Raw genomic sequence first — 25,139 nt, forward strand, 5'->3', positions numbered from 1 at the left:
CATAAAAATGTGCACTTTTTCATCTGAAGAATTGCCTTTTAATTTCTCAAACAGGTTCAAAGAAGCACCAGTGCTGCCACGAGGCCAGGGCAGAGCAGAGGCAGGCACAGGCAGAGATGACCTTCCCTTTCAGCAGCAGCTAGCCATTACGTCAGTTTTGCTGCCTCACAAAACTATGCCCTATGGTTATTTCTGCTGCTGGGCTGCCTTAATTTTCTGGAGAGTGACTGAAGGATTAACATAGTATGCTTATGGCATTTGGAAGTTAAGTTTCAGGAGGAAAAAACATCTTAATTGAGCATGTGCTATTAGGTGGAAATGCTTAAGTTGTTAGGAGTGGGAAAGGTAAGTGTGTGGTACCTTCAGTTAGGGATTAAATCCTTTATTTTCTTTTTGCTGCTCTTTAAGACCTCTAACCCAAAGTCTACTATCCAGCTGTCTCTAGAGAGAGGAGTCTTTCAAGAGACCAGTTTTGAACCTATAAATAATGTACACAGCGAGTACAAAAATAGAGTCAAGGAGAGGCTCCACCTTACCTGAAGATAACTGCAAAGGCTGGCTGGGAGCTGCACCCTGGTCAAACAGGAGGCTGCAGGGAGCACTAGCACCCTGTCATCCATCTTGACTAAACTGCTTCTGAGAGCTGCATCTTCCTCCAACATCTGAACAGCAGCTGCTAAATCATGATTGCATTGCACTGAAACACATTAGATTTCAGGGGCTAAGTGTATCAAGGTCTTGAATAATATTGCTATAAACATACTTGGAATTAAGCATCTGCTTGAGTGCACTGTTAGGCTGGATGTGTTGGGGTACAGAGTCTGAACCTTGCTATAGATTAAAACCCTGTGGCAAAAAAATGTAAATAAATGCCACACTTTGTCTGAGAGCCCTTCCCAGTATCTATAAATATGGTAATGTGGATGTTTCCCACTTTTGAGTTTTAAATAGGAGACAGACACAAGAAAGACAAAGACAGCATTTTTCTTTTCATGGATTAATTTTACAGCTTCAGTTTAAACTTACCTGAACACACTTAATGGAAATGAAATGTAATGTCTTAAAAGAGGATTGCCTGTGAAAGGAAATTATTTGTTCTTAGAAAATCACTAGATTAGCTTTTCAGTTTAACTGTATTTTCATATGAACTCAAAGCTCATCTCAGGCTCTCCAGGAAAACTTTCTCATGGTTTCTGTAGCAGTTAATTCATTCTTTGCTGCCTTCATTTTGGAGCTTTAAGTGGCGAGTTCTCTGAAAAGCCATTTACTTCAAAGCTTTATAAACTACGACTTTGAATACATGACTGAATTATGCTGGCTGTGCCCAGCTTTGTGCCTGGATGTGGGAATACGTAGCACTGGCTGTGGAATTCTAAGGAAAATTACCTCTTTCCTTTGCTTGAGACCCTGCTGACTTGAAAACACAAAGAGCAGCAGAAAGGAAAACTGTGGAAATCTCTGGTATCCCTTCTTCACTGAGAACACATCCTGAACAACTACTGAATATTAATAGACAGTGTAACTAGGGTGATGTTGTGTCAACGACGGGATTAACGTGGGTCTGAGCTTCACAAGACTACATGTCCCAGCAGGCCATGTAGGAAACACGAGCCCACGGTGCAGCATTGCATGCTGGAACTTGTAGTACCCTTCAAATGCCTCCCTGCGTTTGGCGTGGCAGTGTTTCCCCCTCTTGTAGCCATGTGAGCCCCTGTCATGGTGCCTTGCGCTGTGTGCCTGGTCTGTTACTGGGGGGCATGTGTTAGTTTGGATTTGAAAATGTGTTTTTCAAGCTTTAGCTAGTGCTGATATGACACTTGTAAGTGACAAAATAGAATCCCAGATTGGTTTGGGTTGAAGAGACCTTAAAGCTCATCCAGCTCCAACCCCTGCCACTCGCAGGGACACCTTCCACTGGAGCAGCTGCTCCAAGCCCCTGTGTCCAACCTGGCCTTGAGCACTGCCAGGGATGGGGCAGCCACAGCTTCTCTGGGCACCCTGTGCCAGCGCCTCAGCACCCTCACAGGGAACAGCTTCTGCCTAAGAGCTCAGCTCAGTCTCCCCTCGGGCAGGTTAAAGCCATTCTCCCTTGTCCTAAGCCCCTCTGCAGGTTTCCTGCAGCCCCTTTAGGCACTGGAGCCTTCTCTTGTCCAGGCTGCCCCAGCCCAGCTCTCTCAGCCTGGCTCCAGAGCAGAGTTGCTCCAGCCCTCCCAGCATCTCCACAGCCTCCTCTAGACTCTGTACTTAGAATACTTAAACTTCTGCAGTACATGTGTGTACAGAGCTGATCCATCCACCATCGCTGTTTGCTTTCTCCCGAATCTTTTGAAGTTTGTGTCTTCAAGCCAGTTCCTTATATTAAAAATAAATTCTTCCAAGCCACCAATAAAATGTCAAGTGTGATTAAAGCCTGAACTCCTCATTTTAAGACTTGTCTCCTAAGCAGCATGAGGTCACTCTGAGTCAGCCTTTGAAAGGACCATTATTCCTGAGAGCACGGGTAAGGCCCTGAGTTCAGAGGTGTGTGCTTAAACGGTTTCATGGTGTTTTGAATCGCTTTTCTTTATGCTGAATTAAATGCTAACTGTGGGGCTGGCTTGGTAAGGATTGCAGACACCACAAACCTTGAAAAAATACCTATATTAATGTAGAAGTTGGTATTTCTGGTAGGAAAGGTTTTACCTCCTGGGTATGAAAAAGGGTGGAAGGGGGAGCTGTGCTTGAGGCACAGACTTTCAACTATGTTCTGATGAAATGAAACTGGGAACTGTAAAATCTCTGGGCAAGGACTGTCCTTTGTACAGAGCTGGGGCCTCAGAGCTTTCTGCACACAGGAACTTTGTTTACTATATATTAACATGTAAAATGTATAGTAGGATGTTAAAGCTGCAAGTGCAAGCTCTGAGATGTGAGGAAATATTTTTGTCTCTGCAGCCTTTTTATTTTGTGCATATTAATTATAAGCGTCTTTAATTCCATGATCCCATGTTGTCAGTCATGCTTCCTGTTTGTTGTGGTGCATGCTCTGAGTATCTGCAGGTAATAAACCACACTGGAGTACTGAATAACTCAGAGCAGGACTCTGCCCCTGCATCCAGCCTGTGTCAACCCCTGGTCTCTCCATTCCTCTTGCTGACTTTTTCCTACCCTCCTAACTCCTGCCTCAATTCTCGCTGCTGTGTCCAAATCAACCCGTTGCTGTCCATGGAGAATCCCTGTGTCTCTGAGGGAACTGGGAAAGGCAGGTGGAGGGGAAAGTCTTGCTGGCCTTTTCCTCCTGCGAAGGAACGTGCTCAGAGCAGAGGCAGGATTGGAGGTCACTTGGCTGCAGACCCCCCACAAGACACACTCCAGTGGGGATTAGCAGAGGTTTGCAGTGGTGAGTCTGGGGCAAACTCTGACAAGCTTCCAGTTGTTTCCCCCTTCTCCTCCCCGGCCTCCCAACACCGGCAGTTTGTTAAGGCTCTCTCCTGATTTCTAGCGCCTTTCCCAGGAGCAGCAGTGCTGTGTGTGCCTTGCCTGGCCCTCGCTACAGCCGTGCTGGGCTCCGTCCCGGCAGCTCTGCGGCCGGAGCCCCGGAGCAGAGCCCCGGAGCAGAGCGGGGACCCTGCGGCGCTCCCAGCGCGTTCTCCGTGCCTGCGGCTTTAACGCGGTGCTCCCGCTGACCGCGTCCCCTCCGGCGCAGCCCTGCGGCCGCGGCCGCACTACCCCGGCCTGCTGCGGCCCCTGCTCGGCATCACCCGCTCCTTTACAGGCTCACTGCACCCCGAGCCTCCCTCTCCCGCAGGGGGCGGCTGCGGATCCCGGCTCTGTGCGCACCGCCCGGTTCCGCTCCGAGCCCTGACTCAGCGGTGAGGGCAGCGGGAGGCGGCTGCGCGCTTGCACGGGGAGAGCGGTGAAGCGCACGGACCCCCGGCCTCACCTGGGCAGGGGCTGCAGGCAGGGCCGGCAGCACTGTTCGCTGTGCGCGGTGCTCGGTGCCCGGCCCGGCTCCCATCTCCTCTCCCGTCGCCGGCGGGGCGGGGCGAGGGGCGGGCGCGGAGCGCGGCTCGCTGATTGCAGGGCGGGCGCTGCCAGTCCGCCGCGTCCCAGCGCCGGAGCCGCACGGCCCAGCAGCGAGCGCCCAGCCCGGCCTGGCCCGGCCCCGCCAGCCGCCCCCCATGGAGGAGCAGCCCCACCACCACCATCACCACCATTACTACTACTGCGGCCACCACCATCACCACCCGCAGAGCGCCTTCCTGCCGCCGCCCGACGGCCGAGCCCAGCCCAAGCCGCCGCTCCGACACGAGCACAAGCACGGCGGCCCGCAGCACCAAGAGGCGGCCAAGCGGAGAACAGGTCCGGGGCAGGGCTGCGGGACGGGGCCTGTGACCTTCGCGGGGCGGCGGCGGCGGAGGGGCCTTCCTCCTCCTCCTCCTCCGCCGCCTCCTCCCCCGGCCCGGCTGGAAGCTTCTCCGCCGCGCTGGGGCAGCTTCCTGTCCGCCATGTTGGGGCCGGCGCGGCTGCGGGAGCCGCGGGGCCCGCCGGGCACGTGGGGCCGGGCCGCAACGCACCGGGAGCGCTGCCCGGGGCCGGGCCGGGCCGGGGGGCGAGGAGGGGCCGGGGGGAACCCATCAGTGACCCGGAGGGGCCTGCACCGGGGGGGGCTCTGGGCCGCTGCCTCCGCGGGGCTCGGGCCGAGCCGGGAGAGAGGCTGCGCGGAGCCGGTGAATGGCACCGGGGAGCGGGGGGAGCTGCTCCCGAGCCCCCCCCCCTCACCCCGGGGCGCTGCCCGGTGCGGCGTCCTGAGGAGCAGTCACATTGAGGGGGGTTCCGAGCGAGGTGTGATTGCGGCAGCACCCGAAATACCCTGTAAATACCTGAGTTCTGGGGGTTTCCTTGGGGTTTGCATTTACATAACGAGGGACGGGCCCTGGCCGGGAGCGGGGCTGGCGGCGCCGGAGCCACGCACGCAGCCTGGGGAGCGGGGGTAGGGAGGGACCGGCCCCGGCCAGCGCTAAAATAAGTTCCCGAGCAGAAATAAGTAGAGGAGTCATTGCTGTGTGCGCAGGGGGGCTGGGGTGTGAGCCGCGCCGGCTCCAACACCCTCCCGGTGCCAGCTATGGGGCTGCCGGGGCCGCTCACCTGCGCCTCCGACACCGCTTTCCTCCTCTGAACGTTTGGTCGCTGCCCCTCTTTGCCCAGGCCAGAGCCTGCAGTGCCCAACGTTGGTTGGGAGAGAACTGCGGCTGAATTGTGACTGCTTGGAAATTGGAACTAGAAACTGCTGACACACTGACTTACTGAGGTGGATTCTGTTCTTCATTCCGTTCTTCTGCTCCTCATCTGCAGTGGTCTTATGACCATTCTTATTGTTTTGTTGCATTAGCAAGTGGTGTCAGGAGTCTTGAGTCACACAAGGTCAGCTGTAACACTGCTCTTGGGAAAGGCTTCCTCTCAAATACTTGAGTTTTCTTCTAGTCCTTGACTTAATCCCATCCCATCAGTGTTCTCCTGGAGGAAGTACTCATGGTTAATGTTCTTAACAGCCCATTGGAAAGTTATAGTGGAAGTTGTGGTGGTTACAGATACTTGTGTGTAGTAAAATCCTTTTTGATCCCTCTCAGCAAAGTCAATTGTGGAATTTCTGTAAAGATTCCTACAAGGATTCTTCTGTTCCCGACTTCCCCAGAACTTGAGCAGTTACATCTGCCAGACATCTGAGGCTCCAGGATGAGGATAGCAATGATTCCTGCTATAGCAGTTAATTTCAACAACATTGGCAACAACAAAAACATTCTCTTTCAAGCTGGAATTTTGCCTGCTCTCATTCTTGGGGGACTGACTTGGTGCCACCGTGGCTGCAGATGAGGCCATAGGTGGGTCAGTTGTTGCAGATGTCAGGCTTTCCACCCTGGGGAAGGAGGATGGATGAGTCAGAGGAGGAGCAAGGATATCGCTCTTCCTGGAGGAGCGGGTCCCTCTGCTCCATGCGCAGCTGGAGTGTGTGTTGAGCTGGGTATGGAGCCCTCTTCCCATCTCTTGGTGGGGTTTCAAGGCTTCTCGTGGGCCATTGTAGCCAAAGTCTTCAAAAGTGGAAGGTCTTGCAAAGCAAATGAATCAGGGAGGAAGCTGAGAGGGTTCTGGGCTGTTCTGAGCTTCCAGCTCTTTGAATTGCACACTCCAGATTCACTTCAGAACCATAAGGCCTAGAAATGAACTGCAGGAGGAGGAAGGAAAGCTGAGTGCACAGTGTAACCTCATGGTTTGTTGAGCTGGATCCCTCAGCAAGTGCTTTGTTCCTTGGGTCTCAAGCTAGGAGCAGGTTTCCCAAGGACAAGTTTCTTGGTGGCCAGGAGACCAGTCACTGGTAGTGGTGAAGGCTGATTGCAGGGATGTGGTTCTTCCTACTTTTATCACCTTCTCTATGTTAAAGAGCACATGTAGGGAGGTGTTGGGTGCTGCCTTGAAGTGAGGGGATGCTGGCACCCTTTCTTCCCTCCTCCTTCCAACTGGACTTGCACATGTCCTCTTGGAAAGCTGCTTTTTTAGGTTTTCTTAGGGATTCTTTTCCCCCTTTACTGGAGATGGCATTTGGGGGGGGTGGGAAGGAGGGCTGCTGTTGGTGCAGGCCTGGGAGCTGACAGAGATGACAGGAGTTGGCCCTAGTTCACTGTATGGATTCTGAACCTGAACAAATCTCATAGCAAAGGCAGCAGATCCCTGTGTTTTAAAGCATCCTGGGAATTACTTTTTTTCCTCTGCATGACCTGGAAACAGTAGCTGATGAAATAGCTCCCCAGCTTGCCAGTGGCCTTCAGTACAGTCCATTTTCCTTATCTAGTATATGAATAGTCTTTTGCTGTATTTTGTCATCTATAGGTCACCCTGTTGTATGTGTGAGTCAGTGGTTGCTGATACTTTCTGCTTAACCCTTTATGCTGTGGTTTCCAGCAAGTAAGCGTTTGCTTTTGTACATGGGAGACTTTTCCTATTTTAAAATGTCTGCTTGAAGAAACTGGATATGTTTGGGGCTGATTACAGCTTTCTGCCATCAGAAGTTTTAGGTTTCACAGTCTAATTCTTGCCTTTTGTTGTTTTTGGCTTCCTTCTAGGTTATGGAGAGCTAAATGGTAATGCAGGAGAAAGAGAAGTGTCATTAAAGGGCCTGTGCTCTGATGAAACCACCACCCCAGGATCCAGGGTACCCAATGGCAGCCAGCAGCTCGTAGACACTAACGTGCCCCCAAAGCAGACTGTGAAGGCCAGTGCTTTGGGAAAAGCTGGAATCAAACCCAAAAACTTCATACAGAAAAATAGCATGGACAAAAAGAATGAGAAGTCCTATGAAAACAAACTTAGAGAAAGCCAATCCTCAGACAAGCCAGAGGGAATGTCTATTCCAAATGGTGTGGTAACCAATAACTCCAGCTATATCACCAATGGCTACGTAGGGAAAGGGGCCGATAACGATGGAAGTGGCTCCGAGAGTGGATATACTACACCTAAGAAGCGGAAAGGCAGGCGCAACAGTGCCAAGGGTTGTGAGAACTTGAATCTAGTTCAGGACAAAATAATGCAACAGGAGGTCAGTGCACCAACCTTAAAACAGGAACTTGAGAGTTTCAAGCCTGATTATAGTGAACAAAAGGGGAACCGAATTGAAAATACTAAGCCAGTTTGGAAATACGAGGCTGGAGCTGGTGGAGCAGGACGGGGAAAGCCTGGGCTTGGGGATGTACAGCGGAAAAACTCGGATGCCAAACCTGGGATTAGCAGCAAGAAGTTCGATGACCGGCCCAAAGGGAAGCACTCATCATCAGCTACATCTAAAGAGGATTCATGGACCTTATTTAAACCACCCCCAGTTTTTCCAGTGGACAATAGCAGTGCTAAAATCGTACCCAAAATAAGTTATGCAAGTAAAGTTAAAGAGAACCTCAACAAAGCAGCTCAAACCCCATCTACATCATCTTCATCATCTTCATCATCTGCTGGGGAAACTCAGGCCCAAACATCAAGTCGACTGTCCCAGGTCCCCATGTCTGCTATGAAATCTGTTACTTCTGCTAGTTTCTCGAATGGGCCCATCCTGGCAGGGACAGATGGAAGTGTGTATTCCCCAGGAACCCAGCCACTGCTCTCATCTGCTGCTAGTACTGTACCATCCACCACCTCCGAGTCAGGACCCCAGGACATGAGTACACCCTCAGCAGCTCTCGAACAAAAGAAATCTAGCCTTTTTATCTACCCTTCAAATATGCAAACTGTGCTTCTGGGTACAACCCAAGTCAGTTTCCCATCGCAGACCAATCAGCAGAACCTGGGAGATATCTTCCAGAACCAGTGGGGTTTGTCTTTCATCAATGAGCCCAGCGCTGGACCCGAAACTGGTGTGGGGAAATCTGCGGATAATCAGTTAATGGAAGTGACATTTCAAGGGGAATATCCTGCCACTTTGGTTTCACAGTGTGCTGAAATCATTCCCTCAGGAACTGAACAACCTGTGTTTCCTAAGGCTTATGAGCTGGATAAACGGACTAGCCCTCAAATTCTTAGTGCTATTCTTAAGCCTGGGACTGCTGTTGAGGGTGGTGTCTTAGCTTTGGAGTCGCATCACACAGGTGACCTACAAAAGGCAGACACCGGTAGCCAAGGTGCTTTAGTGTTTCTTTCAAAAGACTATGAAGTAGAGAATCCTCTGGCCTCTCCCACGAACAATTTGCTAGCCTCCGCCAAAGAACAGAGGTACCAGAGAGGCCTAGAAAGGAAAGATAGCTGGGGTTCTTTTGACCTGAGGGCTGCTATTATGTATCACACTAAAGGTAATGGCTTCGCTTGCTGCCTAAGGGCATTTTCTCTTTTTTGTTCTTTTAATGTTATTATTTTAAATGAAATATTCTAACGTGATCTATTCTTTACAGCAGTCGGTTGCTTTAAAAATGAGCCTTTTGCTTGCGCATCTCTAACAGCAGTAGTGGTTTGGGGAAGTTATTCAAACAGTTACTTAGTTAATGTTCAGAGGTACTTGTTTCCCTGTTCTGTGGACAAGGGTAAGTGATGATACAGCAAGTGTGGTTGTTTTTATTCCCATGGAAGAAGCAGGTCCAGCATTGGAAGGAGTTAAATGTGTAGGTTCACCAGTTCTGTTCCAGCTTCACCAGGTGATATTCTGTCACTGGAAAGGCTTCATAGTCTGTATTCACACTTCTAACACCAAAGTGTTGCAGCTTCTCCCCTGGGCAGATCAGGCCATGAAGTCACAGCTTTGAAGGAAGACAGATTATTCCTACAGCTTTTCATGGTGTGATTTATTTTAATTTCCTGAGCAAATTCCCCAACCCCCTTTTCTCCTCCCTTCTGGAATACTGGAGCAGCAGCAAGACAAATCTTTGCTTATCAGCTCTTCCGGAAGGTGCAGATTGAATTCTCTCATTGTCTTTGTAAGCCCAATCTTTCAGATGATTTTATTGCTTTCATGGAGTCCTTTGTAGTCCAGCTTCCCCCTATTTTGGGGTTTCTTTTGAGACTGAAATGACTCAAACATGATAGAGATGCCTTAAACTGGGAATGAAGAGAAGGAAGCCTGTGGCTGGCTTGTGTTTGCTTTAAGCCTCAGCCCCCGCAGCAGTGAGGTCTTGTGGCAGTTCTTGGCTCTTGGTTTTGGCTCCTTGTTAACAGGAGCCTGGTTGTGAGTTCCCTTTTGACACAGTCTTGACAACACAGGGGCAGTTCTCATTTTTCATTCACCTTCTTCCCTCTCCCTGCATCCATCCCCTTATCCTGAAGGGAAGAGGGTGATCATCCACTTCTTGTTTACTCTTCCACATGCATACGTGGATAATGTCTTGCTTCCCTCTGCAGAAGTGTTCCTATTTGCTTGGCATTGGCAAATTTGCTGTGTTTTGACCTACTGCTAAGTTCTTAAATTACCTGTTTACAAACCCTTTGTGTAGCAGACAGACACTCAGATGCCTTCCTTTAGTAACAGCAAGCCCAGGCACTTAAAAATAATAACTCCAAATGTGTTTTTTCCAGGTCGTCTCACTCACGATGTTAACATTTTAAGCTCTAGTGTTCTTGAGAACAGCATTCATCAATTGATTTTTATCTGGGTCCTCTACCCTGTGCTCAGCCTGTTCCAATATTAAAGCAAGCTTTCTGTTCTCATTTCTTGTGACTGCCTGCAGCCTAAATCCCAGTTTGCCATCAGAGAATGGGGGTACCAGGAAGTACAACATAGTCCTAGGCAATCTTTTTCTTGAGTTGGCAAATTTTCCCAACATTTAAGTTCGTTTCTGTTTGGTTTTGTCAGCCTTTTGTTAGCTTTCTTGTAGCAAAGCAACTCCACAGCTGCAGACTCATCAGCTAGCAGTGTGAAAGACAGACTCCAGTAAAACAATGGTAAAAACAGGAAAATAAAGAACACTCCCTTCCCATGCCCTCTCTTAAGGAGGTGTTAACTTCAGTCTGTGTTTAGTTCCTCTAAACACGGGCGTTAATTACATTCAGTAGCAAGAATGGACACCCCTTTCCATCCTTGTGCATGTGAATGCTCTTGCTCTGAGCATCCAGAGCAAGCACCCTTGTGATGCCCTGGGGAAACAACCCCACCCCTCCTCTGCCCATTCATTCCTGTGCCAGCTTCAAGGTGTTACTTCTGGGTAAAAGATGATGAGTGTTTCTAATCAGTCCTGTCATTAACACACTGATAGGGGTGCTCCAGACAGCTTGGGCTTGTATTTCTCCTACTTAATCTTCAAATACTAGTTTACAAAGCAGGAGATAGTCCAAGTCCAGGTGTATCTCTTCTGTGGTGATGTAGGGGTGTTTCTGGGTGAGTTGGGTTAAGGGGTAGGGAGAGGAATGGTGCCTTTTGCCCCATGCCGATGGAGAAAGCTGTCTGCTCTTCATCGTGGTGACCCTGCAGCCAGAGCCCTGCAGAAGGTCCAGAAAGCACTGCTGCTGGTGTGTTCCCAGGGCAGCAGTGCAGGGGTTAATTCCCACACCATCCCCTCCGTTTATCTTGGGCTGTTTTCCTGAGCTCCTCAGCCAGTTCCTCTGCAATAGGAAAGCAACGATTTCACTTGCTCGTTCTTCGCAAGCTGCGGGTTTGCCTGCGCCAGTGTTGGAGTGTCCCAGGCAGTTGGATCCTCAGAGTGTTTGATTTTGGTTTCGAGAGGAGGGTGAACTTCTCCCTCTTCAGATCGATCTGTTTGCTTTTGGTAGTTTGATCTTCAGACCTGCCCTGCCTCTGGGGTTATGGGCACAAAGAGAAACGATTGCAGGGCAAGGATGTGGAGCACCAGTGGGGTCCTTGTGTATTCCCTACCCTGAGCTCCTTGTGTGCAGTAGTTCAGTGTGAGGATGAAGCGCTGGGTGAGGAATGAGCTTTAGTGTGTGTGGTTGCAATGTCTCAGCCTGCATGTCACAAGCTTGCCCCCCCTTTTTGCGCTGTTTGTGTCTGTAGCTGTGATCAGGTTGTGTAGATCTTCCTCCTGGGCTGCACATAAGCCATGGGAAAGCCTCTAACTTACTCAGTAGCTTTGTTCCAGCAAAGCAGGTTTTCCTGTGCATGGTTGCCCAGTGATTGCAAGGGGCATGATAGATTGTAATTGCTTCACAGCTTCCTTCCAGTACCTAAAGGGGCCCAACAAGAAATCTGGAGAGGCACTTTTTACAAGGGCATGTAGGGATAGGACAAGGGGAAATGGATTTAAACTGATGGAGGGGAGATTTGGATTGAGATTCACCCTCCTGTTCTCTTGGGTGCTTTTCATGTGTTTTCTTCTGTGCCCCTGCTTCGTGCCCCTTGCTTTTCTTCCTTATTAAAGGGCAGGACTACCCTGCTCATCTGCTCTGCTTGACTGTAAAACACGATCCTTCAGTGTGGCTGCCTTCGTTGACAGCACGTGCCACTCGGTATTTGTGCTGGTGCCTTGAAATGCTCACGGGTGACATACCTGATTAGCAAGGTAGATCTGATCTAGCTGAGCACTGGTGGGCCTACTGGTTGTACCTCAGCAGCTTTACTTCTATTGATAGCAGTATCTTATTGCTTTAGTCCTCCTCTTACAGACAGCTGGATGAACCATTTCATATCAGAGTAATTACCAACACTTTGCAGTATTTCATCATATTTGGGCATTTGCAGTCTTCCCAGGCCACGCTGTCACCAACACCAAGCTCTACGTGGCACATTGTGTAAGTGGGAAGCTCAGTAGTTTGCTTTTCCTTGCCTGACAAGCAAGTAAGATCTGCAGTTCAGCTGCACAGTAGCAAAGACCACATAGGTGGAGGAGAGGAAACTGCAGCGTGTTCCTCTTCTGTCTGCCCTCAAGTTTCTGCCTGTGCTGGTGCTTTGTTCCATCTCTGCTCGCGTGAAGGAGCAGAAGAGCAGCATGGAAAATGGAGCAAGGCAGCATGGGCCAGGCAGGAGTGGTGTGCACTGCAGTGGTGAACTGGGTCAGAAGAAATAGCAGAGCTGTGAGTTCAGCAATTCCCATCCTTTACATCAGGAGAGGGGGGGAAGAAAGTGCCTTGGCTTCCCATCCCCCTTGGTGGGAAGGGGTTAGAGCTCAGTCTATTGCTTGTGAGGCCTGAGCTGTGAGGCAAAGGCTGATTTAGTTCTCCTTCAAGTTTCTGCTGTTTCCAGTTACCAGGATGAGTTGCAGTGTATTCAGTACAGCAATGAGTCTCCACAGCATTGAACTTCCAGTCTGCTTTGTTTCAGGGGCAGTCTCATAACTTACGCATTGTGTCCTGTAGATAGAAAAACCTGATGAGGATGCTCTCTTTATTGTTTGTTTTCTAGCACTTCAGTTTAGAGACTATTCTCAGTTTGTATGTTAGGTTTATAAGAACAAAGAACATGGTGTTGTGCAGACACTTCTGTTTGCAAGGGCAGCCTCTCTAGCAAGGTAAATGTGTGTAAAAGTGCCTGTCTTAACAAGTCATTGTAGAGAGACTTCTTTCTTTCCTCTCCAAGGTTATGTACCAGTCCAGCTATAAAGTTTATTGACCTGTGAGGCATCTCAGCACAATTCACCTTTAGTCTGTTCCTCACATCAAAGCCTTTCTCCACCAGCCCTTTGTTCTGGTGATAGTTCCCAGAAAAAGTGGTTCCTCTCCTTGGAGCTCCTTAGGTGTATATGGCTGGGGCCGTCTGCTGCAGGCAGCTCCTGCAAGCCATGATCCCGGAGGGCTGTGGGGAGGCTATGGGGCACAGGGGTAACCTAGTTCTGCCCCTGGCTGGAGCAGGGCTGGCTTTGATGCTGGCTTGTGCAAGACCTTGGTGGTGGCATTTTCTCCAGCTGGGTTGGAGTCTTGCTGAGAAGGAAGCATGCAGTTTCCCTGGCATTTGGGAATGATGACCTCTGTTGGTCAGGTGTTGACCACCTTGTGCTTTGGAAAGCAGCAGTTCTAGTAACTGAGGTCTGTCCAACCACTGTAGTGGTCCTGGCACTTGTCACAGCACCATGCGACAGTCATAGGTGACACAGCCTGGTCCACAACCAGGAAGAAAATTAATGTATTGCCAAGTAAAACAGGCAAAATCACAATATTTCATCTTAAGGTTGAAGGAAAGTCTTTTTTCCTGGTTCTGTATTGCAGTTAGCCTAAAACTAAATGTTTTTATCCTCTGTGAAGTTGTTTCAATTGCTGAATGTGCCAAACCTGTGCTGCTGTCCTGTATCCATGTGCTGCAGGCCAGGTAGAGAGGAGGACCTTGCTCTTGCACTTGACAATACTCAGTCGCAGTCAATATAACATCCAGTTTTCTGCTGGGCTTTGGGTTTGTAGCTTTGTTGGGGGGAGCATCTGCCTGCCAATGTGTCTTTGTGTGTGCTTTACAGGACAGGTCACAAAACCTTCTCCCCTACCTCTCTGAAGAAGGAAGATTGAAGCCTGAAAGGGTTGGGGAGTTTGGGTGTTGATTTGTTGGGGTTCTCTTTAAAACAGAATTTTGACAACTTAAGGGGTTTATTTAATGTGTTGTTGACAGTATCTCACTGTCTATCTGATTGTCAGGCACGTTTTAATACCAGCAGTTCACATTCTTCTGGTGTCCCATGAAGTTAAGGCCAAATAGAAGTGCAAAAGAAAGCATGGTCTGTTGCCTGGAGATAGAGCAGCGAGCAGTGCTTCAGCCTCTGCCTTGTGTTTGATGCTCAAACACTGCTCTAATGTGGAGGAACCAACAACTTGAGAGTAGTTTTCTGAGCCCTGCCTTTGGGGAAAGCTCTTAAAATAGGTGATGTCCTTTAGTTGTTAGGAAATGATGCATCTAACATCCCTGAATGGAAAATGAGCTCCACTGGAGGTAATTTTAGTAGCTGGTTCATTTTACTTCTGGGGAATCTACATCTGGTGAATGAGGGAGTCCCTTGCTAGGTTGCTTACATCCATCCCTGGGGGTGGTAGAGGCTGGTTGCTACTTCCAAAACACTTGGGGTTCCCCTGATGGGAGTGCAGTCTGACTGTTGTTACCCTGACACATAAAAACAGACCTTGTAAAATTGTGTCAGGGGCTCTCTTACAAAAGGCTTAATTGTGCAGAGGGGGCTGGCAATATTCATTTGCATGCAATTTCCTGCCCCAGGGAGCTTGAGATAGTAGAGGACAAAGAACAGATGAAGCGTTGGAGAAGAGATGCAAACATGGAAGTGATTGATGGAGGTGGCACTCGGCACACAGCGTGCTGAGGCTGTGACTTCTGGAGGGTTTTTCTTCTTCCTTTCCCATGCTGGTTAGTTTACTTACTGCCTTGGGTTGTGTTTTACTGCACATACCATGTAGCTCAATAACCCATTGCTATTCCCTGTTCCCAACCCCTGCTGAGGTCCTGTCACCCTCCTTTCTGGCAAGAGGGAGAACTTGAAAGATTGTTCCTGCAGGTTGTGTTCCTACTAAATGTTCCTTTTCTGTAATTATGTCCCTTAAACTTGGGTGCAGGGTCCTGTTAGTATCTTCATAAATATTCCAGCTCACAGAATTCCAGCTTGAGAGTGTCTAAATGTAATTACTTTGAATGGGTCTCTAAAGATGTGACTTAATTTGGGATATTTTAATAGGGAGAATTGTAGAATCCCAGGCTGGTTTGTGTTGGAAGGGACCTTAAAGCTCATCCAGTTTCAACCCCCTGCCATGGGCAGGGACACCTTCCACTAGAGCAGCTGCTCCAAGGCCCATGTAACTTGTCATAGGACTGGGGGGGGGGGGGGGTGGAACCTTCTGATTCTTAAAGTGAATGAAAAGAACATTTAACTTTACTGTTACATCTTAGCTAAAGAACATGTGCTGTCAGCAAGAACTGGGGGGGTTGGTTTGTCTTTAACCCATAAGTGTGTGTAGAGGTAAATTAGGGAAAGAACTGCTAGCCAAGCAGGGAGCTGGGTGTCCTGAGCATTACACCTTGTTCTCAGGTTGTGTTGGCAGCAGTGTCTTTGCATGGTGTGCTTTGGCAGGTGCATGCTGTGCACCATGAGAAACCTGCTTTGTCCATGAGTTCTGCTCTCACAGAAATCATCTCTCCAGGCTGCAAGTTGGAGTCAGAGTAGTAAAGCCCAAAGTTTGTGATGTGTAGGAGCAGGGAATGGAGATGACATTTCTGATGCTCAGTTTGGCCATCTGACCCCAAAGACCACATCAGTCTTTCATTCCCAGATCATTCACATCAAACTCATGCAAACCTGTGGGCTGAGTTGGGGCTGGGCTGGATGGGGTTGGCATTGTCTGAAAGCCTCAGTGTTGTGCCATGCTCAGAAAAATCACAGTATATTTGGAATTATCTCCAATGGCAGCATCAAACTGCATAATAACAATGGTCTTCTCATTTTGCCTCCACAGAAATGGAATTGGTTTGGAATTTGCAGAAGCAAGGTAAGGATTATTGGAAAGAATAAATATGCTAAATTGCTCTGTTCTCCTCTGTTGGGATGGGTGATGAGAGTGGATGGTCTTGGTGTCTGGAGATGCCTGAGTTTAGTTCTTCAGTGCCTGCTGTTTGTAGTCTGGGTTTACCTGTGTTTTGGGTTGCTGAAAGTCAGAACAATAAGGTTTCCCATAATTTTGGGGTGTCCAGAGAGTAGCAGAGCATCTCAAAGAGCAGTAAAACCAGTGTCAAATCAAGATTGAATGAGTCTTCCCTATGTGTATATGAAACAGCTTACTACTGGTGTTGGCTGTCAGACCCAAGAATAAGTTTTAGACTATCTTCAGCCATAGGTCCTGAAAGCAGCTGTGGGAAACTTAGGATTGTGCTCTCTTTCCAGATCCCAAAAGGATAATCACTTATGATGAAGCCATGGATCGCCCGGATCAATGAAGGTAGCAAGACAAGACTGCCTGTTCTAACCTTTCTGCAGCATTTGTGCTGTTCGTGGGGGACAAAAGGCTTTTATGCTCCTTCTAAATCTTCAGTGCAGCAGAGGAACCGTAACTAGAATCACAGGATAATATATACAAATATATATATAGTTATTTAAAAATGGCAACTGAAAGTAATTAGACTTCTTAAGGAATCTGAGAATCTATTTCAACGAGACTACACACGTGATTATTTAATCTCCGGTACTGAATAGATTCCCCCTTTTCTTTTGGTTTCCTTTTTTGTTTTGTTTTTTTTTGGTTAAAGAGTGAATGCAAGTGATTAACAAACAGACTTGATTTACAAGCCTGGTTCTAAAGTTCCTGCTGTCGTCTGCAATGGGCCGCAGCAACCCACTGGAGAGGCATTTCCACTTGACAAGGTTTCTGTTTCTCGTTCTGTGACTGTAGTGACACACTAATCACAGGGAAATCAGGATGATTCACCATACTTCATCTCCCCTTTCCCTTCCACCTCCCTTAGTTGGTTGTGTTTTTTCTGTTTTGTTTCCCATTGAATGCTGGAGAAACACCTTGAAGTTTGCAGTTTCTTTTTCGTATCCAGAGAATTATAATCCGCATGTTTTGCCAGGAGTAAAGGAGCAATCCGATGCTGGGAATATTGTCTTAAAGCATCATTCTTCTGGGGGTAGTACTGCAGTTCTAGGATGCATGGTGAAGTCACACAGTTGACCTGGCTCCGGTTACACGTTGGACTATTGCAACTGAAGAGTTCTTTTCATTTTAAAAGACAACGTGCAAAAATAAGCAATCTGTTTAGGCATTTAATACAGAGAAAAACAAAAAACCCACTGTTCCCACAGGTTAATGCCATTGTATTACTGGGAGCAAAAAAAAAACAACAACAAACCTTCTGCTTTCAACTGTAGGTGCTTCATATTTGCTCTGTCTGTCTCCTAACACTAAATGTGCTGGATTTCTTTCCCATTGTCATTGGAAAACTGAAGAGGAATTGAGTTCTGCTAACTTCCACCTTTCCTGAATTCTTTCTTTTCTCTTAAAAAAAAAAGAAAAATGAAAAAAAAAAGAAAAAAAAAGGAAAAAGAAAAAAAAAGAATTTTAATCCTTTTTAATTTGTCCCTGGAACTCCAATGGCCACACCTGCCCATTGGAAAAGCTCTTTTATATTTTAATGCAGTCTGTGTATTTCCGGGCTCTGCTTATGATGATCTCTTAATAAAAATCTATTTTATTACAAAAAAGATGGAGGACTTAGGAATGAAAATAATAATTAAAACTTTAAAAATAATTTTAAGAAAGAGTAACTAAATCCCAAGGGAAGGGAAGCTTCCTATTGCAGTGGTAGAGAAAGCAGACTGCAGCTCCAGCTGTGTAACCCGCTCTGTCCCATTGCAGCTCGTGTCGCGCATCCAGATCAGCTTGGGGTTGGTAGTTTCTCTGGGTTTTTGGTTCTTAAAGGTGGGAAGTTCACAGGGTCCAGTGCAAGAGGGAGCTATAAATAAAGTCAGACTGGGATTTTTGACCTTCCCGAGCTCCACATGTACCCAGTGTGGAGTGTTTGTGGGCGAACAGTGGCTCACATACATCTGGGTATTGAGGTCAGCAGTAAATCAGTCTGGAAGCAAATAAGCCCAAAACTTCTGCCTACCCCTTGTGCTTAGTTATATCCACTTGTTTTCCTGTTAACTAGGAATGTGTATCATGGTTTTTAATTGTTTCTTGTTTTAATGAGATTGTTCCTGAGTGAGACTCTTAGGTTCACAGTTGGACAATGGAACTTCCTTCTGTACCTTCTGTAAGATCGCTAGCTGTCTGCCATGCTTCATTTTACAAGTTTGATTATGGATTGCCTACTTCATTTTTATGTATAAAATACTATATAGTATAATACTGTAGTGTAATACTATATAGTGGTCATGTATTGTACCAGTCCAGGTTCAGAAATGTGTGGTTGGCCAGTTGCAAATACTTCTATTTCACCTACAACCTGTACCACCTCTGCAGGTGTGTGTCACTTTCAGATGTATAACATGTTTACAGATGTGCCCCACATCTAGTCCTCAACGTTCCTGTCTCTAATTCTGTTGAGTCTCCCAACTGCTTGCCAAAAGTTGGAATCACCTTCGGCTCCGCTCTGGAAGAGCTGGGGTGTTCCTGAGCTTTAAAGTATCGAACAAACTGGATGGTGGGAATGGGAAAATGAAGGTGGAAGGAATGTTCTGGGATGTTTTTGGTTTTATTTTTAACAGGGTGAAGGCTAATAGCAAAGTTTCCAGTTTGTTTCACTGGCTTTAAGGCTCTGCTGTGTATTTATTTGCCTTGTGTAGTCACTTGTCGCCTTAAGGGCTGGGTTCCATTAAAAACAAAAAGACAAAAAAGACAAATCCAAACCCTTCTTTGCTTCCCTGGGCTCTGCGCTGTCCTGGTCCCCCCTGCCCCAGATTTACTCTCTCAGCTGTTGCGATGCAGAAGCTGAGCAGCAATAACCCATTGCTGAATCTGACCCTGCGCCTTTAGAAAGATCCCAGTCTTGCTGAGTATTTGAGGATGCTCATGTAGGCCTAGTCCAGTCAGTGTTCTAAATGAGTGTTGAGCACGGTTCAAGCCATGGGTTGGGTTGATTTCTCCCCTGATGCTCATCCCTGCCGTTTCACCTCGCTGCGCGTGGCTCCATGCCACCGGGACCCATCCAGAAACGCTCTCAGCAGCTTCTCTGCTGTATTTCTGACCATCCTCTCTTCAAATGTCTGTCTTCATGAGCTCCGTGGCATGTGCTCCGTGCTAAGCAGTTAGGGATTCCTCTCTCTGAGCTCCTGTAACTCCGGCTCACTGGCGAGGGTGGAATTTTGGGGATGGAGAATAGCCTAGAGCCAGGCAGGACCGTGAAGAAACTTCCTTGTGCTTTGGTGTAACTTGCCCTGTCGCTGTCTGCAGTCCTGAAGTCCTCACACAATTCTTTACTGAGCACTTATTAAAAATCTCTTCAGATTTAATCTGTTTTCTGATTATTTTTGTGTAAACTTATAAAAAAAAAGGAAAAAAGAAAAAATAAGAAATGGAGCTGTGACTAATTTAGCACATTGAAATAATGCTAAGGTGTTACTGATAAGTCTCATGGTTTGATTTTTGTTTGACTCAGAGTATTAGTACTGTAGCATAAACCAAATACAGCCCGGGAAGGGGTGCTCAGCCTCTCCCAGGGCTGCACCCAAGGGTGTCTGTGGGCAAGGAGCTGGCGCTGCGTGTGCGAGCATCTTACTCGTGTAGGAGAGTGAGCGTGTATTTATTTGTGCCATTGTTTTCATTACACTGAGTAAAGGTTTAAAACAAACACCCTTAACATACGTGTGGTATCGGAAAGTGGCACTAAGGGTGAGATCATGACCTATTTTTTTATTAGCTATGAAGATACCAATTCAGGTTAAGGCTTCTCTCCCATTGCTGTTCCTGTATTTGATCCGATGAGTCCTTTCCCTCTGGTTCCCTTGCCAGGCTGTCTGTTGGAGTAAGGCTTCATTCACGGGCAGGCCTGGCTCCTTCCTCCTCTGGTCTTTCCCCACTGTTCCTCTGCAACAGGTCCTGTTGGATCTCTTGTACAGGGTTTTGTGCAGTGTGTACCAGATCCCAGCATGGGATCTGCTTTCTCTCTGGTGGATTACAGAGTGTTGGGTCCACTCAAAGTGATGGGTTAGAAGCTGCTCCATGCTTCCGTCTCTGGTGACGGTGGTTTGGGGACCTTCAGCATCTCTGCTCCCTCCTACTCCACCTCTCTGGTAGATTGGCAATGCAATGACTTTCAAGGCTTGGTTGGTGTTTGGTTTTGGTTTGTCCTTGGTTGTCCCTGACACCTGGTTTTGTTGTTGGGAATCTCCTTGGCAATGTGGGTAGCTCCAGGGCATGGATTCTATCACTAACCTGCTTCAAACCATCACCCTCTCTCAGCCATAAATCATAGAGCAGTTTGTTTTGGAAGGGACCTTCAAAGGTCATTTTGTCCAACCCCCCTGCGATGAGCAGGGACAAATCCCAGTTTGCCTCTTGTAGCTGCTGTGAACTTGTTTGAAACATTAAAGAGAACCCCAGTTCTTAGGCTGTGAGTGCACCATGGGAGTGGGTGATGGGATGAACCAGCTTAGCTAAATCAACAGGAAAAAGGAGAGATGGAAGTTGTCCTCTCAGTTCTGTGTAATTGATGCTTTTCACCTTCAAGAGAGGATTGCTGTAGCACAATTGCCTCCTTTCCAGGCAGCGGGTGATCCTGGGGACATCCAGGAGCTATGGCATTCACAGGTGTGTTTCACAGGTAGTTTTCCTGCGTGTTCAGTTTTGATCCAGCATCTTCAATAAGTTGCTGTGGTGTCCAAAGCTTTCAGGAGTCTCATCCCTAGAAGACTTTTCTGTACGTACGTCCTTAGTGATTTCTTACAGAGACTGTTTACAAGGGAGATGGTCGAGGTCAGGAGGGGAGAGAACAAGGCTACACCTGATTTAAAGCTGCTACACATTTCACACCAGTGCATAAAGCAGGAGGAGGGCTGGGGCTGGAGGAGCCAGAGTCGTTCTGGCTTTGACCACCATGAGAGCATTTTGTCCATGAGAAGCAGGATCCTGGGCTGGTGTAAAGGGGCAGCTCTAGGTCTGTGCTGCCTTCCAGAGATCACAGGTGTTTGTACAGGATGTATTACACCACAAGGTAAGGCTGCTTCCTTGTATCCTGCTCCAGAGCCTTGGAAGCAGACGTGTGGGGAGGTATTGGAGAGCTCTATGATGGCCTTGTGCTGAGGACATCAGACCCTCTTGGCACACTGCTTGCTGTCCCGGGACAGGAGCAGAAGTCATCCCCATGCTTTCACCAGGGGATGCTGAGCTGTGTTCATCTTGACTGTTAATCAGAAAGCCTCATCTAACATGTCTAGCGCTCTAAAGCCATGTTGTAAGATAGCGGTATCCCTTTTCTACAGCCTTATTGATGAGTAGAGTATCTTTTAAAAGGAGAAGAAATTAGTTTGTTTCTGTCTGTGGTATGAAACGTGTGTGCTGCGAACATAAACCCACAACTTTCTTACAAAACCAACAACAAATAACCTGTCTGCTTTCCATACGATCTTTCCTCAGGTGCTAAATAAGGTTTCCAAAAATGGATACTGCTTTAGGAGTTTCTGCTTTATTCTTAAAAGACCTATTTTTTTGCTTAGGTGTTGTAAAGATATTTTAACAAGAATGTTGTTTGGGTTTTTTTAGTGTAAATAAGATGATGTCTTTAATTTTTGTTTTCTCTCCTTTTTGTGTCTATCGAATAGTCTCATTTTCATTTTATCCTTTCGAGAAGGATCCTCTTAGACCTTCCTTGAAGACATTTCATTAAGTGTTGCTGCATTTAAGAACGACTACAACTGTTCATTGTCTTGGATTAATGCTGCTGCTGCTATAAGTAACCCTGAAAATCAAGAATGTGTGATGCACTTTTGTTGTTTTTCTTTTACATGACCATATAGTTCCTCTGCGAGTAGCTAAACCCTGGTGTAACACAGCCACTAACTGCGGGTAGCGTAGGGACGGGGTCCAGGAGTGGGGTCTGCCTGACTTTGGTGCTGACCTGTGGGAACTTCTATGCAAACGCAAGCAAAGGAGAGCTCCTAACCTGAGAGATCACTGTGCATTTGCCTTTTGTTGTTGTTGCTTTTTCTCTCCTTCCTTTTTTCAAGCTGCTATTGAAAGGGTAGTGCGAATCCCTGAGGTTTCCAGCTTCTCCTTCCTGCCTGCCTGGTGCTGTGGGAAAGAGGCCCAAGTAACTGGTGAGGTAGAAGAATCTCAATCCATGTCTTGTCTCTGGTTTTAGTACTTCTGTTTTCTAATTGAATCTCTCCAAGGAAGGAAATTGCTCATCTTTGCAAAAAGATCTTTTTAAGGCTTTATCTCAATGTGAAGTTAACCAGCAGTATTAAAGATTGTGTGGCCTCTTTCCTGCCTGCACCCCCAGCAGTCCAGTCACAGGCTCCTTCTCTGGGTGCTGCAGAGTGGTTGGTGCCTGAAATTGGGTTGTTTTCCAAGGAAAAAGGCCATCTAACCGGCCAAAACCTGATGGCTGAGGTGGGAGGGAGGTCTTGCCCCATTGAGGTGCTAACACAGGTCCGGAACCTCTTGTCTTACTGGGTCAGACCTGGATCACCGCGGGGGGATGTGACCCTGCAGGAGGTGTTCATTGGAGGGGAAAAAAAGGAATGTACTTGACTATTTATAGAAGATCCTTTAGGAAAAATAGTATCTCTAAAGTGAGGGAAGAATGAGGAAGGTCTGAAGTCGTGTAGGAAAAATGCTTGGGGATTACAACTGCCTGGAAAATAGTATATCAATGCATAGGCTAGAACTCTGCCTCTTTTAGTTTATTCAGCATCCATTAGTTCTTTTGGGGGCAGCGTTTGCTCCCATGTTTGTGTGTGTGTCCATCTGACTAAATGTGCCTTGCACGTGTGCTTATTTCTGAAGGGAGCTGGTGGCTGTGTGTGAGCTGCTGGGACTGCTGGGCCCTGTCCATATCCGAGGGTTCATTCCTGTCCCAGTGACCCATTGGATTGATGGATTGGGGTCGAGCCTGCATTGAGCCCAGCTTATGGTTTGGGAGTGATGTCCTGTGGGGTGGCACCTGTGACTTTGGATGGGGTAGAGAAAGAGAAGCTGCTTTGCTGTTCTCCTGCGGTCAAAGGCAAGCATTGCAGTGCTTTGCCTGCAAAGCAAGGGGCTTTGCACTGGAGTTAGGGCTCTGCAGCACCAGGGATCCTGTTACCCGGGGGTTTATTCCCTTCCAGGTTGTAGCTCTTGCTCTGTGGGGTTTTTCTCTTACATTTTTTGTTGTAAAGCAGAATTAAAACACGCCTTGCTTGAAGTTAATGAAATAGGAACGCTTCTGTTTGCAGTCAGTGACTCTGAATATGAAGCTGTGCGATTCCTTGTTCCCTCATCTCTCTCCCAGCTCACCCCAACGTGTGGTTCCTCTCCCAGTCTTTCTGTGCTCCTGCCACTGTAAATGTGAAGAGCTTGCTTGCATTATTTCCTAGAGATGCATTTTGCACACCGGGGCTTTGCCGAAGCTCCGCGATGAGGTTAGTTTGAAGCAGATGAATAAAGCTATGCACATGTTTTGAGAGTTTAATTTGTGTCTCATTACCAGAAGTGACTTATCTGCCCTCTTTTGCATTCCTCTGCTGTCATTGCCTGCGTTCTCTCCACCGCCCTGCAGGGTCTGATGTAAGGTGGCAGTTCTTTGCTGACGGCTCTAGCAGAGAACTGGCACTTCTTGATTCTTTTAGTAGCCTCTCCCCTCTCCTTGGCTTCCTCTGTCTCTGTATAGCTATAGAAATAGATATATATTATTTTTTTATTTTAAAGAGCCTGCTTTAGTGGGAGGGATCAGGGTGTCACTGGCCTGGTTCCAGTACACCCCCAGTGTCGCATGAACGAGTGCCCCTTTATTCCTCTGGTTGAGAGTGGTACCCCCCGGGTGTGCAGGTGATGGGGACGGGGAGCACACAGCCTTGAAGGGATGGAGATGGAGCTGCTGGAGGCTTCTTATGACAGAATGAACCCTACGGTTGTGTTTTGCACTGGGAGGTGGGGGACAGACCTCACTGTGCTCCCTGCAGCGGAGGGTGAGCTCGTGTTTGGTCTCTGAGCTTCATTTGGGGGTTGCTTTCACAAGTTGGGTGTGTTGGGTTGCAGGTACCACCTTTGGAAACGTGTTGCTTGGCCAGGATACTGCTTATCCCAGAGCCTTTGCGCAGGAGAGTCGGGATATTGTGCCAGGAGAAGGACCCTGACGCTCCCTCCTCCTGTTCCCTTTGCCGTGCAGTGATTTGTACTAACTTGACAGCTTTCTTTCGTACCGAACAGGGCTGCTTTTCTATCTACCATCACACACGTGTACTTACACACCTTCAGCCTCGCTCTGGAGGTCCTCAACTTGTTTACTGGGGGGACAGGTGCCCCCTCTGTCCCCCTCCCCTCAGTATTTCAGTGTTAAGGGCGATGCGAAACACAAGCGGGTGCTTCGCCTGTCTCCTCCTGCCTCCCCCATCCACGAGTTCTCATTTCCTTCCCTTTCCTTGTGTATTCAATTCACCACAGAGGGGTTGTGCTGAGTTACCTCTGCCCCTCAGAGAGGCACAGCCCCTCTTGGTTGTGTGCAACCACACGAGTCTGTAGAGGTAGTTTGTGTTTCCTTGCCCCTTCCTTGGTTATTCCCGATGAGGTTAATGCACTCTTGTGTGCCCAGCTGGAAAAGTGTCGGCATTTTCCCGGTGGTGAGAGGGTGGCTGGAAGAGTTAGTGGAATTCCTGCTGTAGCTGTGTCTGGCGCAGCCCTTTGCGCCGGAATGGGTGATACCACGGACTGTAAGGATAGGTAATGTCCATGAGCTGTAATGGCATGATGTTATCTTTACCAATGATGTCATACTTCACACTAAATGTTAAAAAAAAAAGAAAAAAAGGAAAAAAAAACCTGGAATTTTGTTTATTCTGCACCAACGTCTTCAAAATTTATCCGAATTTTATTATTTTATCAGGAAAAAAAACCAGAAAAAAACAGAAATTTGTGTAGATCGAATACGTTAAGACAGACAATAAGTGATGTAAATTGTTGAATAAAAGTTTTAAAGTTTGTGGGTGTCGGTGTGAGGTTCTGTTCCGCGCTCTCAGAGAGCATCCCTTGAACCGGGGATGCTGTGGCGGTGGGACCCCACTTCTGGTCCCTTAGGCACTGGCCATGGAGCCCATGAGCAGTGCAGGTGGCTCTGCAGGCAGGGATGCTCA

General features: G+C 47.8%; 1 protein-coding gene across 1 annotated transcript; it reads left to right on the forward strand.

Moving 5' to 3' along the window:
* Positions 1 to 4,145: 4,145 nt before the first annotated feature.
* NUFIP2 (nuclear FMR1 interacting protein 2) lies at positions 4,146 to 24,816 on the forward strand. The gene is made up of 4 exons (XM_034068669.1): positions 4,146 to 4,341; positions 7,098 to 8,807; positions 15,832 to 15,864; positions 16,257 to 24,816. Exons 1-4 carry the CDS (start codon positions 4,161 to 4,163, stop codon positions 16,307 to 16,309), a joined length of 1,977 nt encoding a protein of 658 aa, XP_033924560.1. The 5' UTR covers positions 4,146 to 4,160; the 3' UTR covers positions 16,310 to 24,816.
* The last annotated feature ends 323 nt before the right edge of the window (positions 24,817 to 25,139 follow it).

The sequence above is a fragment of the Melopsittacus undulatus genome, chromosome 13 (genome assembly GCF_012275295.1).
Source record: "Melopsittacus undulatus isolate bMelUnd1 chromosome 13, bMelUnd1.mat.Z, whole genome shotgun sequence".
Taxonomy (NCBI): domain Eukaryota; kingdom Metazoa; phylum Chordata; class Aves; order Psittaciformes; family Psittaculidae; genus Melopsittacus; species Melopsittacus undulatus.

Coding starts and splice junctions, on each gene's coding strand:
- NUFIP2 (XM_034068669.1), top strand. CDS start 4,161: ATGGAGGAGCAGCCCCACCACCACCATCACCACCATTACTACTACTGC. Junction 4,342..7,097: donor GGCGGCCAAGCGGAGAACAG/GTCCGGGGCAGG, acceptor GCTTCCTTCTAG/GTTATGGAGAGCTAAATGGT. Junction 8,808..15,831: donor TATTATGTATCACACTAAAG/GTAATGGCTTCG, acceptor TTGCCTCCACAG/AAATGGAATTGGTTTGGAAT.